The sequence below is a fragment of the Cyrtonyx montezumae genome, unplaced genomic scaffold (assembly GCF_038088225.1).
Source record: "Cyrtonyx montezumae isolate F1298 unplaced genomic scaffold, pur_monq_1.0 scaffold_8, whole genome shotgun sequence".
NCBI lineage: Eukaryota > Metazoa > Chordata > Aves > Galliformes > Odontophoridae > Cyrtonyx > Cyrtonyx montezumae.
In genome coordinates, this window is record NW_027072089.1 from 76705013 (window position 1) to 76725885 (window position 20873).

A 20873-nucleotide genomic window follows, 5' to 3' on the forward strand; every position below is an offset into this window, starting at 1 on the left:
TTAACAGTTGTATTGTACATGTAGCACAGGGGAAAAAGGATAAAAGCAGCAGATCCAAGTAGTTTCGAAGAAATCTTGTCAATTGGAATCTGTTATATGGGAGTACTTGCTGGCATGCCTATATCTTTACCTACAAATTACATTGGATATCCTAAGTGAAACAGTAAGCAATGGTATGACATTTGGGGGTTGGACTTGATGATCTCTGGAGGTCCCTTCCAACCCCTACAACTCTGTGATTCTGTGCCAGAGTACAGGTCTTTTCTTTTTTTTTTTTTTTGAGATGGAAGCAATGGAAGCGAAGTGTTTTACAATGTCTTTGATTGGCTGACCACTTAGAAACAAACAACTGAAAAAAAAAAACCACAAAAGCTCCTTTGCTCTCTGTATGACCTGATTTTTCTTTGAGTGCAGCATTTGTTTTCAGAGGTTCCTCCATGCAAGAAAGGTTGCGTGTGTTTTTTGGGAGGAGGCAGAGCTTACTCAGAATGATAGCACAACTCATCAGGATAATCTCTTAAAATTGCGCAGAATCACACCTTTAGTAATCTCAAAGCTTATCTTGGTAACAGACTATGGATTGTAGGTTGAAAATCTCTACTGTAAGAAGTATTTTTTAGCTTTTTATTTCTTGTGCGCCTGTGAGTATCTTATAGTTGGATTTTTTTCTCATTCTCTTAACTACAGCTATTATTGCATAGTTTTCTGACATCTATAATGCCCAACTACTTTGTGTCGTTGTTAATAAAATCTGTAGTCTCATTTGCTGTTATTTTAAAGGTGGAGCATATCTGTTGGTTAATCATAGGTTTTTAATTCATAAGAATATCAAATATGAGTGATTCCTTATTTTACTCTTCTTTTTCTTCTGCAAAGCAAATTTTCTATGATCAGTTCAAGAATGAAGAGTAATTTAAATCCACAGTTGCAGAGAAGTGGAGCTTAGAGTTCTGATGTCAAGGAGACCTTGTTAAGGTTGAAACCCTAAGTCATTAAAATTTAATTTGGTGATGAGAGTTTGTTGTTGTCAAATAAATTACTTCTGGTAGATCAGGTTGCTTGTACACTACTTCTGTTGCCAGTGTCAGAGCACTTCAGCCTTCTCTGAAGAAAAAGATGCTTATAGATGCTAATCTGGATCTCTGCACACTTAAATAATCAGCATTCTCTATATAAATATTTTGAAATTTTTATTTCTCTATATAAATATATTGAAATTTTTATTTATATGCTGTTTCTTTGTTTAACTTGAGTCTCAAATTCAGTTTTATCTAAGAACCTCTGGTCTTGAATGAAATAAATGGGACAGTACTTGCTGAACAGCATTAGGCATTCTGAAACATTGGATCTAAAGGCTTTCATGCCACGCGATCAAAATTCATGTTTTCTTTTGAACTTAATCACTTCTAACTGTGATATGCGTGTGTGTTTATATATATCTACAGATTTGTCAGGCACTTCACTCTGGTGCCATAGAGCTAGGAAACTTGTTCTCTAAAGTTTTGCGAGTAAGCAGAATGGTCTGTATCCAGATGATCTGATTTCCTTCTAGTGCTGGTTTATGTGTACAGAAATTGTCACGAGACCGTACAGGTCAATGTAAGGCTCAAATGTGAAAAAAAAAAAAAAAAAAACCAAATGTTAATAGATTCTTTATTTTAACACAGTAGAGAATTACTTCTTTTTCATTTTAAATGCTTTCCATGGTGTTAGTCATGACAGAATGGGACTGACAAGTGATGAAATTGCTTCTATTCCTGCTGGCAGTTGCTTTTTTTTTTTTTTGACAGCTGTATGGAATTTATTCTTTGTTAAAGTGACAACAGTTCTAGTATAATTAAAATTATTTCTGAAGAGGTACATATAAATCAATTTCAACGGGAGGGGTGCCATGTAAAGTACTTAATACGGTAGGACATGCAAATTATGAATGTATTCTGTTTATTTTGGGTTCTGTTGCTATTTGTGCAACTTCATCGCACATTTTTTCTAATGTAAGAAGGAGGAGAAGAAAAAGGTAGAGACAAGATCGAAATATTTTGCTCATTACTGATTTGTTGATTTAAAAATTAAATTCTGAATCATGAATATTAAAACTGCAGTACTATGAACTGTGCTTGTCTTCCTTCGTTTTTGCTACAGCACATTCCTTAGTTAATGTTCTACTAAATGAATCTGTACTGAATTTAATGGATAATTTAATACAGAGAATCATTTTGCTGTGCTGATATGACTTAAAATATTAAAAAGGGGAACAGAAATGCTTGCAACTTGTTACCAAGCTGTTTGTATCCTTTTTTTTTTCTTTTCTTACTTTGTACTCATTTATGTTGGAGCAGAGTTTCTAGCCCTGGTGGAAAAGGGGAGGAAGGAGCTTCTGTATGCTGTTCCTGATCACCATTTACTAGTAGTTTTTGAAATGAGATGCTGTGTCTTTATTAAAGCTAGTCAACTCTTCAGGACTTCTTAAGTTGTTTTTGGTTTTTGTTTCTTTCTTCTCTCTTAAGATCGCGCTGGAAGCATCAGTACTCTTGATTCCTTAGATTTTGCAAGATACTCCGATGATGGCAATAGGGAAGCGGACGAAAGAGTAGCAGGTAAGTTTGTATGATTTAGGAATCACAGGTTGCCAGCTTTGCCATTTGGCTTCTTTTTAGCAACAATATTTAAATAAATATTCCCAAAGGTGCCAAGACTTCATTGTGATGGTTTGCATAGTCACTTAATGATATATTAGATTTCAGATGTTGTACTGTAATGACTGTAAATATTCAAGCAGTTATGCTTCTGTATGACTTAAGCAAAGAAAATACTTGAAAACTGGGACCAATCTCAGACAACAGAACAGTGTTTTGATGCTGCTTATTGGCTGCTAGCGTGTAGTTGAAACAACTCCAAAATTAGTCTGTGTAACACTCCATGGCTACTAGATAGATAGCAGCTTTCTAGTGTGAAGATTTGCAGTGAAATATCTGGTAAAACATAGCTTATGTGTAGATCAAATATGAATTTCCCAACAGATAGCGAATTTTGGATTTTCTCAGTTCCTCAAGTTATCTTTACTGTAAATCTTAACTGTTTGATTTCTAGAGTCTTTTAGATTTATTTTTTCTTATGATAGAGCTTTTCACTTCTTGTAGTTCTGAATTAAGAATCTTGGGAAGTTTTAATATCAGGATTTTCAGATATCTCACAAAAGGCAGAGGCTGCCTTTCTTTTAAATTGTTATTATAATCTCTTTTTTCACATGAGCTATGTTGCTATAATCCAGTTTTTTTCCCGAGTTTAGTCATTTAGCTATTCACAGCTTCTCTGGAGAAAACCATAAAATCTCTGTAGAACTTGCTGCTCAGTTTATTTTCTGTGAAATAGTACCACTCAGTATCATAAGCATCTGGCATTTGTCCATGCTTTGACCTTTGTTCACACAGTTTAGCTTTATGAAGCGCAAAGTGATGGAAGCTGCCTCGCTTCTGCTCCATACTGTTATCTCTGCTTCATCATTATCACCATGCTTCATCATGAATGTGAAGCAGATTCAGCTACTTTGATGTTCTGGTCTGTAATTATAGATAATGATTCGTCTTTGGGTTATATGAAAACTGCCAGGTTTTCTAAACAGTGTTTTTAAGGAACTCAGATATCTCTGTACCACATTCTGGAATCCAACACAAAAGCAAACATTTTCTGGGGTTTTAAAATTTTCATTGTCTTGACATTTTTTTTCTGTGTCTAGGCAATCTTTATTGCCTGTGCTATTACTGACAGAGCTAGCTTGATCTTTGCTTGGATTGTGTTTTCTGATTGAATTGGATTATTGAAAGTAAGAACAGGGCAGAAGTGACATCTGACAGAACCATTCATCTTCTGGTGGAACTTTAATGACAAAATATCGATTGTTTACAATATAAAATCAATGCATCTATAAATGAAATACTGAATGTAATAAACTGTTTCCTAGAACAAAGATTTTTGAAAGACTACAGTATATTAATTGACTATCGTCATACAATAGACAAGTAAATTATTTGTCAGAATTATTTAAATTATGTGCCTGTTCTTCAGAGACATTTTTCCATGAGCTGCTAAAAGTGATGTAAGAATCAAAGCAAGATGAGATAGGATTTCTGTTTGCTTGTAAAGTCTTGAAGTTTTCCAAAACATAATAGTTCTAGTTGTAATTGCTTAAAATATCTTGTATCAATTCTGTATCAAACCACCTATCTAAGCAGTAAACTGTCTCGTGGAAGTCCTTTCAGAAAACTGACAAATATTTCAGTAGAGACTGCAAAACCTTTATATACTCAGTTCCTTCTTTGAACAAAAACTGGCTATTAACTACTACTTTTGAAGTCAACTTTAGCTGCAAATGTGCTTTGAAATATGTCTGCTCTGCGTCTTACCGTATCTTTTTTCTTTTCCTATCAAAGAGCATTGATGCGTAGGAGTTAAAAATGATAACCTATTGCAAAAACTACAGGCTTCAATCTGATAGTCACATATTTTGATAATTCTCAGAGTTAGCTTTGAATAGTTTATTTTTTAAAATACATTTCTCGCACTTTTGTCTTTGTTGGTTTTTTATTAACCATTTGGACAGAATCCATGATTTCTGTTATCTGTTTCCTAGCAAATGTCAAGTGAAGGATGAAAAAATAAATGCTTATCAGTCACTAAAATAAATTAATCTTGATTCAGAAGTACTTTTAAAGTGAAGCTATTACATAACCAGTTACAAATACTTTTTTCACATTTGAAAAATCAAATTAGAAAAACGTCCACATAGGCCATTCAAAGCCGTCATGTTTCTGGTTTTGCTCTTATGGATGGTGTTAGAGTTGACTGCCAGACTTCTCCTTTTGGCAGTCCAAAAAATCTTTGAAATAATTAGGATTATTTTTTTAAAGTAATTTCAGTATTTCAGTTCTGTTAGTCCAGCTCATTCCATCTGACATTAAAAAGCCTAGAAGCGAAAGTGTTTTGAAGAGATGGCATGAACTTGTCATTTGGGAAATCTAATCAAAGGATGCTAAGTGACTCTCATTTGTAATACTGTCATTAGCGTGTCTGAACTTATTAAGTCACCAAAGCCAGTCAGGGTGTGGATAAACATCACAGAACTAATTGTAGTAGTAAACATCTATTGTCTTCCTCATCTACCTGACATCATGTGGCTCTCAATGTAGACGCAGAACACTGTATAACAAACTGGATAATACATTCGTAATTCACAAAGATTTAACAACAACAAAAAAAAGCATCATTGATGCTTACAGTGTACTAGATGAAACAACTTGTTCTGTAAGACTATTAAGTGCTGAACCAGTTGGTACTAAGATAAGGTCAGTACTGAAGGATTTATGAGGCTTAGGAAACCTTTTCCAAATACTTGTTTTCATGAGAATGGAAAACCTATTTGAAGTCATATACCTGCAGTATTTGGTGTAAATAGGTCATCTGACATTCAATCTAAGAACTGAATCTCCTGCCATGTCTTAAATTGACTGCAGGAATGTTTGTGACCTAAAAGCTCTCTGTATTTTGAAATATTTAACATTGTTAAACTATCTCTGTCATCTAGTGTTCTGAGAATCTGCTCATTTTAGAAATGTGATGCTGTTATTTCACCAGTAATAAAATTAATTACTGTCATGTAAGTAGAAGTAAATACTGAATATGTTTATTTTTAAACTTATTTCCCATTGACCAACAAGAGTGCTGTTTTTGTACATCTCATTGTTCAGTATCCCAAATCAGAAGTTGTTCCTTATAGTTAACTTCTTGATGTGTGGTTCAGTAACTTCTGCAGTCATTAAAATGTGGGTGAATAGAATCCTTGAAAATGCCTCATTTTTAAATTTCTAAGCTGTGCAGGTGAGCTTCCCGTTTCCTATATGCACTTCATTTTTAAGGTGTCTTTCAGTAGCTGCATAAAAATGGAGGCACTTCATTGTTCCAATCCTTAGTTGCTTTCTTGAAAGACTCAAACCTTTTATATAAGGCTAAGTAATTTTTTTCCCCCACAGATGGTAGGTGTAGTGATTTGAGTTCTTTAAAAAGAAAAAGCAAGAGAGCCCTTTAAATTCAGAATGCACTCTTCTAGGAAGATTATGCAACATTATAGCTCCTAACTACTGTTCTTTGCCTTTCTAATAAATAGTTAGTTTAGTTCTCTACTTTCCTAGTCTGTCTGACACAAAATTATTTTGTACTTCATTCTTAGGGACTTCAGCTGCATTCTTTAAGTACTATAATGCACTATATGTCATATGAATTCAGTCAAGCATTAAGTTAAAATTCAGCTGACTTTATCAATGTTTTTGAAGGGTTAACCTCTCTAAGCATTGTAAACATTAGGAGAAGGAGGGAGGGGGAGAGAGGGACCAAGTGTTTTCTTTTATAAACCATTGCTTGGTAAATGATTACAAAGAAAAGTCAAATCATTAACAAATGAGGATTTCCAATGTTTGTTTCATTAGTGCACATGTTGAGTTAAAAATCTTTGCATATTTTGGCAAAATACTGCATTTCAGCATAGTTTCTAAAATAAAAAGCTTCTAGTCGTAATACAAAGCTATTAAAATTGCATTGTACATATCACTAAACCATAGAAACAAAATTCTTCAAGTAAAAGCTGAATTTGTGTCTTCCAGATGCACTATGTTTTGTATAGTGACAATTGTAACATTTACCTTCCTAAGATGAGGAATGAGGTTCAATTATGAGTGTGCTTTTTGTAGCAGAATTACGTGGCTGTTGTGACAGGCTGTGACATGAGTTCTTTAGAAATGTGGCACGTTGAGAATCTTCCACTAAATACAGAGAAACATGCAGCAGAGTAATCTTCTTTTGGGGTTGACTGGGTGAAGTCCTTGTGGCTTCTAAGAATTTTCGGTGTCATCAGAGTTCACTAAAAAAGTAATTCTTGCCGTCTGACATGGGTTTGTCTGACACGATTATTTTATGGCTTTCTATACCTTCAGTCATGTCTTATTCCTATTTTCCTTGATGAGATACCTGAGTTTTTCTAGTTTATGTTGGTTTTCTAACTTTTTATGTTGTTGTTTTAAATTTCTATCATTCTAGTGCAGGGCACTCCTGATCTGCAACTGTTCTGATCATTGATAATATTTTCAGAGAATAAAATGTTAAGAGTCATTTCCATCAGACAAATCAGTCAATTTGAATTCATTGCAAATTTTGAAAACTAAAAGAAAAACAAGTAGCTTTTGACTTAGAATCTTAACTGTGAATGCAAGGAAGTACTAAAATGATCAGATGCTTCACTACAAGAACACTTTCTGACTTTGTTGCACAGAAGTATTTGCAGATCAGCATTGCTGAATACTAGATATTTTGCATATTTTATTCATCATATCCTTGGTTGTGTTTTTATATCGCTGCAGTAACATTCTGTGCATCAAACAAGTTCCTTTCATGTAGCAAATGTGGTGTACTGTAGTTACTCCTTCCGTTTTTACGGAAAAATGCAAACTGAGTGAATCTTTTTTTCCACGCATGCTATTGATAAAAAAGTTCTTAGTCAGATGTTTCAAAAAGGGAACCAGTATTTGTAGCCTTCAGTCGTGTTTCTTACAGGCAAGAGGCAATGCAGTACTTCTGCAATGTGCCGTCCTCTGCAAGTATTTCAGAATGCCATGTTAAATTGTTTCCAGGCAACGATTAAAAGTCTTACTAATATAATCTTATTAAGAACAGCTACAATATTTTTAGCTCTGCTTTGAAGTAAAAATTAAGTAAATGTTAGGCATCCATTTAGAATATTCTAAAGCTATGGTACTTTAGCTGTTGTAAGCTTCTCTTGTCTAGTTAATTACAAAGATTCTCTTTACGGTAACTGTAAATAACTATTAAGGCATTTACTATATGTTTTGCAAAATACAAGATTTTAAAATGTGATGCCATAGTATACATGTGGCTTAAAATTAAAAATATGTGGAATGCCTGTGCAAGCAAAGCACTCCTGGCTCTGTCAGAGAAAATGACAGAACATGAGAAGCTCACAACAGTAATAGGGGTGAGAGCAGGTAAAAGTGTCACCTAGAATTTTGTATTCTGAAGTCTCTAAAACTTACACTAATGATTAAAAAAGTTTTATACCCAAGACTCACTGGAATCTTTTAGGAATAATGGAGCAAAGATATTTTTCTTGCAGGCTTCTCTGTAAGCACTGAGAGTGCTGCAGATTTTGCTTTTTCATATTTTGCATCTCTTAGAATTTCACTGAATATATCTAAATCTTAACTACTTCTAGCATATTCCTGAAGATGTATAGTAAAACAAAAAAAAATATATAAAGAGATTCATTTTAGTAAGGAAGTGAGGTAAGCTTAAAATTCTGCCATTTTAAACTTGTATATTTTAGTGTATTAATATTTCAGTAATTTAAGTGTATAAATTTATTTTCAAAGAAATCAGAAGTCTCAATGGGACAGTGCATTCACATTAAGGTTTCAGCTTTGCTACATGGGGACAGCTAACACTGCCACCAACATGTATTTGCTTTATTTAGATCTGATCTTTGATTGCCCTTCTAGTCCCTTACCGCTTAGAAATTAAAACGTTTGACAGTATCAGCTGATCATAAGTGAAGAAGAAATAACAAACGTTTTCCAGTAATGCAAAGTTAAAAACAAACAGCCCAATAAAATCAAAACAGCCTACAGCGAGTCCTTGTCAGACAGCTTGAAATTTTGTTTTAGCTAATTAAACCCAATAAAATAACGGAAAATATTCACCAGTTTGCTTTCTGACCAACTCTGCTGCATGTGTTCATAATTCCATGAAGACTGCATGCTTTCTGTTTAATACAAACTGTATATTTTTTTTCATACCCATCCTTGCTTTTTATATTTTATTTTTTGTTTCCCTTGCCTTGGTTGGATGCCTGTGTGTGTTTAATCCAAATCCCTGTCCAGTCCTGGAGTTTGAACTACGGAAAGCCAAGGAGACCATACAGGCCCTCCGAGCCAACCTGACTCAGGCTGCAGGTGGTGTACATAAACCTTTTCTTAAGTCTCTACTTTGAACAATGTAGAAGTAGCATAGCTCATCCTGTTTGAAAGAGTAAAATTTAGTTACTTTTTTTTTTTCCCTCTCCAGAAAATGAAGTTCCTTTGCAGGAACGAAAAAATTATAAATCAAGTCCTGAAATTCAGGTATGTGGCTGGTGAAAACTCAGCTTTGCATGGCTCTGTGTACAGATACGTTTCAGTAGCTGGGAGCAAGATGAACCAAAGATGCAAAGTATTGTGGGTTTTTTTTCCAGGAGCCAATCAGACCTCTTGAGAAAAGAGCTCTAAACTTCCTAGTTAATGAATTTTTATTGAAGAATAGTTACAAGCTTACATCAATAACGTTTTCAGATGAAAACCACGATCAGGTAAGGTTTTCTTGTGTTGTTATTATTTTTTACATGTAAATTTTCCTTATTCAAATCTTCTCATCAGCTCAAGTGAGCATAAGTGATGTTAGGATGAGGATTCTAGGAGTTAAATGTTGGCATTTTCACATAAAAACCATGGTTTGAAAACACAGCCATTTGAAAGGTATGTTCTTAAAATTTGTAGGATGGAGATAGTCTGCTTTTTGTAATGGAAGCAAAAGAAGGTGACGATAACTATCTCAAATTATATTTCACTATTCAGCTTATATATCTAGAAAGCCAGTTTCCAAATGCTTAGTATCATAAAATTATAGAATTTTTGAGGCTGGAAGGCAACTCTGCGATTCATCAGGTCCAACTCTTGCTCAGACAACACCATCAAAAGCAGGGTGTACAATTCCATGTCCAGACAGTTTTTGAAGACTTCCAAGGAGGAGACTCCATGACTTCTCTGGCAACCTGTGGCAGTGTTTGGTCACTATCACAGTAAATGAGAGAGCATCACAACTCTATAACAGTGTACGTGCTTGTTGGTGTATATGAATGTGAAAAATCTTGTAATAGTAGAATAGTTACAGTGAGAAAAGCAAGGTCAAGTCGAAGCAGTTTGAGATGGAAGACTGTATTATTGTATTAATCAGGATACATTTAATACAATTATGTCCAGATTTTACTGAAAATATACACTATCATTTGTCTTCAGAGCTATTTGACTGTCTTCTTCTGGAAGAGTATACTTGTACTTGTGAATGAGATGGGAACAAAATGATAGCCTTATCAGTAGAAGGTCTTCTACCATGTTTACTGACTTCTGCTAGAATTTGATCATTTGATTCTCAAAATATTTGCATCCTAGGAAAAAAAAATATGAACTCTGCCTGAGTTAAACGAGGTTTGGTTTCTCATATTCCTTTGAAGGATTTTGAATTGTGGGATGACGTGGGATTGAACATTCCAAAACCTCCTGACCTTTTACAACTCTATCGTGACTTTGGAAACCATCATGTTACCACAAGAGATATGGTGGATGTATCAGTTGGTGTAGATGATGATGAGTTGGAGACTGCTACCCCTATACTTGGGACTGTTCCAGTATTTGAAACACCGCAATCAATAGAAGTAAGAGGCTGCACACAAGAAATTTCAACTGTTTGCATCTCTACTTGACTTCATTGTACTAAACTCTTTTGTCTCTATCTTGTATTTAGCAATGTTTAATAGTGCAAAAATTAGAAGATCAAATTAGTGTGTTAAACAACGAGAAATGGTCTTTGATGGAACAAATACAAAGGCTTGAGAGGTATGTACTTATCCATCTGCTTAACTGCTAATAAATATTAGAATAACTTGTCAGTGTTTTTCTAGTGCATATATCAAAACAAAAACAGTTTTTACCTATAAAATTGCCAACAATTCTTTGAAACAGTGCAGTCTTTCCTTTTAGTATATGGTATTTGATTGGTGAAAAAAATGAGACTTGAAACTAAGTATTTCCCTTTTGATTACTGACAGTGTTTAACTTTGTAATTACCTTTGTTCTCTCAGTGCAACTTCTTTATTTACGTAACTGAAAACGGAATCAGTTCTGATGTGTTTTGTGTAGGTTTTTCTCTTCAGTCAGCTGTATTTCACTCTGCAGTATTGTACTGTGTATATGTTGCAAACACTGTTATTTAAATGACTTATTTCAATGTAGTTGTTCTTTTTTCTAAAAAGCAAGGCAGTAGAAATTGCAAGATCTTGAACAACAACAAAAAAGTCTTTAAAAAGTCTTTAAAAGTTTGGTCAAAACGTGATTCTGTGAGCTATAAGGTACCACTCCTCTTAAGAGATGGACTATAGATGGTTGTATCTCTACACTGTGTTTCAGCACTCAGAATTCAGCCAGAAACATTATAACACTAGCTCTTTATAGCATTGAATCGTTTATTCTGAATGCAGCGTTTTTCCTTCTTAATAACTGTTGACTGAAGAACTTGTGTGATATAAATTATCTCTTTTAAAGGCAACTTTGAACATACTGGAGTTGAAGAAAGAACTGTTCAGTATGTTGTCCTTATTTCTGCACTTGCATTGTGATTCTAGCAACCTTCTCAAGAAAGTAACAAAAATATTTCAATCTTGGTTTGAACTTTTTCAGTGAAATAGATTTCCTCAAGAATGAAAACTTTGCTGTGTCTACAGTTTATGGTGTAGCTCCCCATCCTTCCTTAAAGCAAGTGCCTCACACAGTCTCAGAGGACAATGGACGGTACTTGGATATCAAGAGTTCTGAGAACAACAATAAACTTGGAAGCACTGAGGAAAAAAGCCTTTCTTCATCAGCTGAACATGATTCAAGGACTTCTAAAGATGATACACTAAATTCTGTGCCCTGTAAAGACACAGAGAAAGTGTCCTCTTGTGCTCCATCAACTAAAACTGCAGTACACTTTGATAAACCGAATAGGTGAGTGATTAGTTTTAAAATGAAGTGTTTTAATTAAGAAGTGTATAGATGTTTTTCTAACACAGCCTTGCAACAGGCGTAAGTCATTTGTGTTTTGAATACAAATGAAAGGCTTACCATGCCTTTATTGATCACTGATGATACTTTCATGTAGTGTTCCTACTGAGGGAAGAGAATTTTTAGCATCAACTGTAATGGCTTCTTTTTACCTCCTACTTGTTTCTGAAACTTGCTATAATCCTTGTGTCAAAAATAAAAAGCCAAAATAAAAACGATGAATGAGAAAACAGGTTATTTGCATTCTCTGTTACACTTTAATTTTGAAATAAAATCTCTTCTATTTCACTTGAAGAGTTGTTGGAAAAATGTTAGTTTTTCTGTCTGGAGATGAAGGTCTAATAGTTATTTTCCTAGGTTACTTAAAAAATTAGAATTTTTTTTAACAATAAATGGTATCAATTAATATCTCTCTCCTTTTTGAGGTTTGAATTTGAGGCTAGCCTTCATTAGGTAACTATGATTCTTTTAATTAAAAGAATGTTTTTATGTTATTACTTGAAAACTATGAGTCTGTGCATTTGAGCGTTGCTGGGAAAGTCTCTCCCCAACATATGCAAGCTTTTTAAGCATTACAGTGAAGAGGGGAAGTAACAGACAATCAACTGTGTGCTATTAGGAGTTAAGTGGGCCACTGAGATAGTAAGGTATGTACAACTGAGAGCATGCATAGGAAAGTGATACCAAGCAGAAATGAATGTGTGGTATTCTGCGCAGATTTAAAAAAAAAGAATAGGAGCTGAAAATTACCTCCCCTGTTCACTCCCCTCAAAAATAAATAAATAAATGGAAAGCAGTTACCCTTGCTAGTAATTAACTTTGCTTGCAAATCCTAAGCGTCTTGTAAATTCTCATATTAATTCTAGGAGATGAAAGTGTTGTTTTTAGAGTAGAGCAGCATGAAAGTTATTTAATTTCTAAATACAGTAGGTTAGAGTGTTACTTCTGACTAGTTCAATTAGAACAGATGAAGTTAGTGCTTAGTAAGAAAGTAGAACTCAGTTGAGACTTATATGAAAAATTTTCAGTGGTTCCATTTAAACCTTCAGGATTTGTTTGATTTTTATATTTTTTTCATATTCCAGCTGAACATTGAGGCAGAGTAATAATCAAAATTTATACTTGTCATACACTTATGACTATAAATTTGCATGCTTGCTTTCACTGTGCCTTGCAAGCCTCTCTTTTGTTCAGAGTAATTGGGAGTGCTGGGAGGAATTAAGACAAATAGTAGATTGATGGTTTGGAGATAGTAAAGCATGGGTATTAAAATACAATACGATGAGATTAATGAATAAGGAAGGAATTCCAGAGGAACATATGACAAGTTTCTTGAATAACAAAATTAATTTGTTTTGCTGGCTCACAAGTCCACATGCAGTGAATTACGGCTGCTACAGCATTTTGTTAGAAAAACATCTACATTGAATAAAACCTTCAGACTCTACTGACTCCATTAACTTTAGAGATCCACTGATACAGCATTTGCTACAGAAATAAGTAATGTGTATGTAATATGTTGCTATTTTGATACCAAATTTCCTATCTTACATATCAGTGAAGGATCAATGGAAGAAATATTAGATAGTGTTTTATAGACTCATATCTCTGAATGACTTCATGAAATAATTATATTATTTCTTAAACAATGCTGCTTCTCCCACAGATCTCAAGATACTTAAGTACTGCATATCTGTTTCGTTCAGTCTAAGGCAGTTATTTGAAGAAAACAATTACCACAGTTTATTCAAGAGGTGTTAAAAAGCTGCATTAAAAGCTAGGACTCAGTTCTCAAAGACAAGACAGTTACTGCTGTAGCTAGAAGATGGATTCTTGGCAGAAGTCTTGACCAGATGGGAAAAGAATATGGGAAAACGCAAGTGAGCCTGCTTGGTGTGACTGCAGTAGGAACAGGTGTACGTTCATGCCCAAAAATGAGGGCCTGGGGGATCCTTGGAAAAGTGCCTTGTGTAACAGATTGCAGGAGAAAGCACTAGCAGAAGTTTAAATAGACTCCATCGCATATGTTTATTCAACTCATTTTAGGTGTTTGGTAATTTGAACCAAATACAAAGTGTTTTCTGTATAGTAGAGTAGTACAAGGTGTTTTCTGTAGCAGTCAGGCCTAAATTTTTTTTGGCAAATTGACTCTTTTCTCCTGGTGATGTAGGGGAAAGGGTAGTGCTTACGTTTTGTCTTCATTGTGCTTTCTTATATTTGAACGTCTTTGTTACTGGCATCTGTTGGTCCTTGAAAAGGCTTTCTACTGACTTGGTGCAAGCAGCCTGGCTTTTTCATAGTTTCTGTGAGAAGCTTTATTAGATGACATCAAGAAGAAGCTTTCTAGAATGTAAATGGAGGCAGTAGGGTTCATGGAATCTACGTTGCCCAGAGCTTGCTGTTAATTAACCCCTAGGGAAGTTCAAGTGACATGTAGTTGCACTCGATTTTCTTTCTCTGCAAAACAAGGACAGAACTTTACCCTAATGTGAGTGTTTTAATTAAAGTTTCAGGTGGATGAGAATTTGACATTGTGTGGAGTGCCAAGATAAAACAAAAATAAACAGCCAAGACAAAGGTTGCCTTTGATTCTGTTAATATTACAGTACTGCTTTGCAACATTTCTTCCAGTGTACATGAAGGCTTGAGTAGCATCTGCAAATGTGGGATTTGATAATGTTTTTATGCAGTAAGAGCTAGCATAATATTAAACCGAGTCCTTTTAAACTCACTACCTTCTGGATCTTCTATTATTTTTTAAGAGAACTCTTCCAGAAAATGAAGCTGATTTGAATTAAAATAAACTGATTTCATTAAAATTTAATTTTTATAATATTATGTAAGCAGAGTCAGAAGACTATTCTGCTATATTTATCTAAATCCTTCTGGTTTAGATTAAACAGTTTCAAGTAAGGAATTAGATTCTTAACATTGGTGTTTGATGTTTTTCTTTCATTGGTTAGAGATCTGTATGTGTTTCCTGTGGATAACATAACTTTTCAACCCATTGAGTGACAATACTTATGTCCATACATGTACAATCACACGTGTAGGCTTTTGTTCACTTATGCTCTCAAAATAGCAGTTTTAAGAGTTGAAGTGTTAAAACAAGTATTTTCCACATAAGAAAAAGGAATTGCCCTCTGCTTTGAAGACGAATGCTCCTTCTATCTTGAAGCATAGCGGATGAAGCAGTTAGATTAGCACCTGAATACAGAGATAAAGGCATAAATACAGAGATAAAGGATGCTGCTACCAATGTTTGCCTGTTCTATGTAACGATCAGTAATAGTTTTCTGAGATCCTTTCTGCCAAAATTATCCTCTTTTGACAAAATAGTCCTGGGACTCTTATCAGAGTTCAATGTTTATACTTGAGGCTTTGAGTAGCTGGACTGTGTTTGCTGGTACTGTGCATGACCATGATGTGGTAATTCTAGAGAAACACATCAGGAAATTAAGGTGGGATTTCACTATCCATCTGAATCCAACACTTCAATTCTAGAGTGGCAGTTCAGTCTGAATTTAATGCTGAAACTTGTAAACGATGGACTACTCAAACATTTTCATCCAATGTACAAAATCATAGCACTGAGCAAAAACTGCTGTTTGCTTGCAGTATTTTTTTCTTCAGTTAGCAAATGGGTATGCTTCCTCTTGTATTGCTAAAACTTCCTTTTCTTTAAGCTTTGGTCCTATTTTTGTCTGTGAAGCAGTTTGAAAAAATATTACATTTTTAGGAAATGAAAGTGACTTGTTAATTAGGACATCTCTTGTTTTCTTGTTACAAGCTAAAAATCATAACATTGCATGATAGTTTAAAATAATTCTGCTCCACTGAAAACATGCTGTTGAATGTTATTTTATGTAGCTGGCTGAACCAGAATGGAAGTCATTACCTTTCTAATCTGTGTTTTCCCTCACCCTCCCTTTCTGATGATATTTCAGGAAATTGTCACCAGCTTTCCATCAAGCACTACTGTCTTTCTGTCGGATGTCAGCAGACAGTCGTTTGGGATCAGAGGTACGTTTCCCAGTTGGCATAGACTAGGAGATACTTTATTCTGTATTATTCTGTATGATAGCAGTAGTTAAACCAACAATTGTTTTGTTTCAAGACTTATTAAGGTAAATGGAAAGATAACTTTATGGGCCTGAAAATTAAGAAGGAAGTATTTTAGCTAAAATATGTTGCCTAGTTTTAGCTACATAATTACTGGGAAATTTTGAGTTTAAACAAGTGGACTCATGATTTGAATCATGCCCATCAGTTACCAAACCCAAGCTTACAAGGTGCTATGAGTAACCCATCAAAAAGGATGTTTTTCTATTCCTGTGCATCATTTTAAACTATGTAAATATACTTGATTTTCTAGGTATCTCGAATTGCAGACAGTGAAAGAAGTGTCATGCTAATGTTGGGACGCTGCTTGCCCCATATTGTTCCCAATGTGCTGCTTGCAAAGAGAGAGGTGAGCAACCCGGGAATTTTGCTTTTTATTTTAACCAGGGTGCTTTCTTCATTTTGAAGGATGTTACTTGCAATCATGTTCTCACTTTTGTGCATGCGTCTCTACTTCTAGAGAATGGTTTTACACCTCTGTCAGGTGAGTTCAGTAAACCTGCATGGTATCCTAGCATTTCTTCTTTTGCTTAAGGCACCCATTAGCATTCAGCGAGACTAACTCTTACTGTAGGTCCATCTGTTTGTGGTAGCACAAGTATTTTTGTTAGAGAAGATTCTGGCTCACGTGTGTGACAAAGAACAGAGGATATAAGTTCAAAAATTAAATTGAGTTTATTTACTCAGAAGATTATTTTGCAGCGCAATGTACTTTTAAAAAATTAGTCTTTTTCTTGAAGATCCATATATCAGCCAAGACAATGTTCATCAAAAGCACCTCTTCATAAGAAAATACCTGATCTTATTCATACATTTGCCTTAAATTCATAATGAAATTAAATAAGAAAATGTGATGTTTGTTTTGATACTAAATGAAGTTAGTGTTCCATATAGTTATTCACACTGTGTAACGTAGAAGGAAGGTGGTGATTGAGGATGGGGAAAAAAGAATGCTGGTTACACTTTGCTGTAAGTATTGCATGCTATTAAAAGCATGTAAAAAGAAATTAAGCAGAAGTTCAGCTGCCCTATACTTAATCCCAAAGAAGGGGACTAAAATAGCATATTGTCACAGAATCACAGAATCGTAGGGGTTGGAAGGGACCTCTAGAGATCATTGAGTCCAACTCCCCTGCCAAAGCAGCACTCCACACCAGTTCACTCAGGTAGGTGTCCAGGGGGGTCTTGAAAATCTCCAGAGAAGGAGACTACACAACCCTCCTGGGCAGCGTGGCATGCGTATGTCACACGTGTGACACTTCAAGCTGTTATTTTGCAGACAATTTTTGTGGGCTTCTGCTTAGGTATCCATTAACTCAGATAAACCTAAAAGCTCACAGATTTAACATTTAATCTACGCATTGCCACATTCATTAGAGGTGCCAACAATGTTGCAAAAGGCATTTAGATGCAACTCTGGCTGAGGAGAAAATAAAAAAATAAAATAAAAGCAACCAGTCTATATCAAAGGAAGATGCTGCTGGATTGGATTTGAAAACTGGATACAATTTTGTGTGTTAAAACCTTGAATATTGACTGTTCAGGCTCATCAAGTAGAACTAAGGTCCTTTTCCTCTGTCTGAACAACAACAACAACAAAAAACACCAAACATCTCTTACAAGAAAACCATGAGGCTTCAAGTCTACTGTCAAGAAAAGTACTTACTAAACAGAAAAACAGAAGCATCTTTAATCATTCTTAGCCCATTTAGCATATATATTTGCTTGACAGCAGTGAGAAGTCACATAGTATGTTTGAAGTGAACTTGAACACAAAATGAGTTATTTTATTGTTAAATGGGCTGATGCAGTATTATCTAGAGCTGCTTAGGGGAACAAGAGGATCCTCCAATACAGTGCAGCCTCCAAGCACAGCACCAGCAATAAGCTGCAGCACCACAAAGCAAACTAAAAACATCATCATCAACTGCCCTCATCATTCCAGGAGTCAGCGCTGATGAAAAGTCTAAGAGATCTCTATTTTAAGGATGCAATTACAGCAAAGGAGAAAACCATAATGACCATTTTGTTGAATAAGTTTCAGTCCTTGTTGAGGGGACCTACAGTACGGTACATTTAGTAGGGCATATTGCATAAGTTTGTTTTAAGGCTTAACTCCTTTAGAAATTTGTACTGATCCTACAATGTAAAATTTAGTAACATACAAGGAATCATTAGTGGTTGATATGATCAATTTGACCTGCACCACACTTTGATTACAGATGTGTACTGTATTTGAAGGTGTCATGGAATATAAACTGTATGACGGTCTTTTGGAGGGGGTGCGTGCAGCAGGACTTTTGTTTACTTTTCATGGTAAAGATTTTGTTAGTAGTCTTCCAGAAATAATTCTATGAATGTTCTAGGATCAGTGCCTAATTTCTGATTTCTTAATTACTCCTTTCCTTCCCTGTGCTTGGCAGGATGTGGTATTTTGGCTTATTACAGCTTGTAGCATAATGTGTGCAGTATGCTTAATATTTCCATGATCTTTTAGTTACAATTGAAATGTGTTTGATTACATATATTTTTGCCTTAAATGAATCATCTGTTTCAATTTGATTGAAGATCTCATAATTGAGGATTTTGTAACTGGATTGCATGGGATGCTTAATGTTCTGAGAATTGAAATTTTCTTCAAAAATAGTTATGCTTAGTTACTACTCATCAGTATAACTATTATAATGTTCCTTTAGGCGTAGTTACAGAATTTGAAGGACTTTTTGGGTAGACCATCTGTTAGTATTTTTGAACCTTAGCATTATGAAAAGCCAAATTAAGAACTAAGCTCTCTTCAACAAGGTACTGTTTTGGATCTTATCTAAGCAGTATTACTGTTAAAGATTCTTAGCAGAATTTTATAGATAATTGTTTTTTAAAAGTACTAAAAATCCTCAATTTGAGCAATATACTTCATAAGTGATCACCAGGCTGTGCTAAAATTATATAGTGGTGATATTTAAGATCTTACACTGTTGGTGTGTTGAATGTGATAATTAAACATAGTTTTGTGATGAATCTCTGAGGTCTCCCCTCATCTTTGTTCCTTAAGTATTCATCACATCAGATTGACTACAAAATCTGAAGCTAAACATGCTGTGTTGTCTATTTCCTTTTTGAAGAAACTGTTTTGTGGAGGATGACGATCTCTTAATAGGTCTTGTCCCTAACCAGAGATTTAGAGACCATTTCACCAATTGTTTTCACACTCATAGAAGTCAGTGGCAACCTTCCTGATTTGGTAGTAAGTGGTCCAGTAAATGTGATAGTTGACATCTGAGCAACTACTTAGTGTCAGAACAGCTGGCACATTTCTGAAATGACTTATTCTTTGTATTGGTACTGCTCTGGTTGTTATTTGATGTTGGTGGTTTAGGTTCTGATGAAAGATCAGAAAGCAGTAAAAACATAGTAGTAAACAAGGTGGCTATGGAAATGATTTTAGTTGTTTCTGAAAGACCAGTTCAACTAGGTAAAATCAATAACACATAATGAAGGCAATGAAAATTCCAGGTGTCAACATAAAGCTTAGTTTTAAATTTATCCCCTAAAATCCAAATTACACTTTATCGTAACTGCTGGAAAATGAGTGTGCGTTTAAATCTATATGTGCATTCACCTGTAATGGATATATTGCAAGCCAAAAGTTAATGGAATGAAAAAAAAAAAAACTTCAAAAAAAACCTCTGGGTATGTAGTTTGCAGTAATGCTTCTTGCAGATGAGCAGCTTGAGTTAATAAAATTTCATCTGCATTAGAATCTCAGTCCTGAAATGCGTTTGCCACTTAAAACAAAAGTACATTTAAAATCAAATGATCACCTTGTTTGTGTTTGTCTGGAGCTGTAACTTAAAAAGATTCCTTTGTCTTAATTTTAGATAAAAGCTGTCATTTAGTTTTTTAAAGTTAATTATTTTTTACAGTAAATAATTATTTGCAGTTCACATCCACAAATAATGATCAGTCCTTAATTGATCTGTCAACCTGAATGAGATGTAAGAATCGATGTCTTTCTCTCATGTGATGGGAAGTACCTTGCTTGTATATTTAACTTCTCTGTTCTGCAGTATGTAGCCTTTGAGCAGAATTTAGGCCATGGTGAAGTTTTAGGTTTAGTATTGGGAGATCTTGTTCTTAAGGAACATTCTTCCATGACTATTCTTATCCTTCAGTTCACTTATTTCAAGGTTAGTTTGTCTAACTTGTAAGCTTTCATTTGTGTAATGCAAACTTAGCAAGTTGATAACAGTAATAGCTTACTGAATGTCCTCCACTAATTTTTTTTTTGTATTGGGAAATTTCTATTTGTGTAGAGTTGAATGTACTAAGAGCATAGTTGTGCTGTTTGCGAAATTGAAGGAAAAGGTAATGCTGAATCTGCAAACTTTGCCATTCATTGCAAGAAGAAAGTAATGCTGTGGATCTCAAGTTGTTTTCATGAGCATATAGTAACTGTATGCAGACATTACTGAGGTACCTTTTTTCTTTTGAAAGGTATTATAGATATTTGTCTCTTAAGACATCATTGTGCTGATTTTTAACAGTAATGACTGTTATGATTGTGTATTGATAAATGTATAGAAGTTTGAATTCCCAGGCATGAAAACTGTCAGCCATCATTCACTTTCAAACAACTTTCTATTTTAGGGGAGAATTATAACAGGGTTGGGATAAAGAAATGTAATAAAAGAGAAGAGAAAAAATTAATGAGCAATGAATTTTTCTAATGCTTAGTACAGCATAGGCTGAGGTAGGCTCTTAGATGGTGCTTTTATACATTCTTTCTTCTGCTGGCCTGAGCCTGTTTGCTGGTTCTTTCCCATATATGTATTTTGTTTT

General features: G+C 34.7%; 1 protein-coding gene across 6 annotated transcripts in view; it reads left to right on the plus strand.

Annotated features, from left to right (window-relative positions):
- Positions 1-20873, plus strand: part of RELCH (RAB11 binding and LisH domain, coiled-coil and HEAT repeat containing) — a 67799-nt gene that overhangs the window by 8990 nt on the left and 37936 nt on the right. For all 6 annotated transcript variants that reach the window (XM_065752374.1, XM_065752375.1, XM_065752378.1 and 3 more), the window contains exons 2-10: positions 2508-2597; positions 8940-9011; positions 9124-9179; positions 9290-9403; positions 10325-10525; positions 10615-10706; positions 11547-11855; positions 15860-15935; positions 16288-16383. In XM_065752374.1, coding sequence (XP_065608446.1) covers positions 2508-2597; positions 8940-9011; positions 9124-9179; positions 9290-9403; positions 10325-10525; positions 10615-10706; positions 11547-11855; positions 15860-15935; positions 16288-16383 — 1106 coding nt within the window. The remainder of the gene's footprint in view (positions 1-2507; positions 2598-8939; positions 9012-9123; positions 9180-9289; positions 9404-10324; positions 10526-10614; positions 10707-11546; positions 11856-15859; positions 15936-16287; positions 16384-20873) is intronic.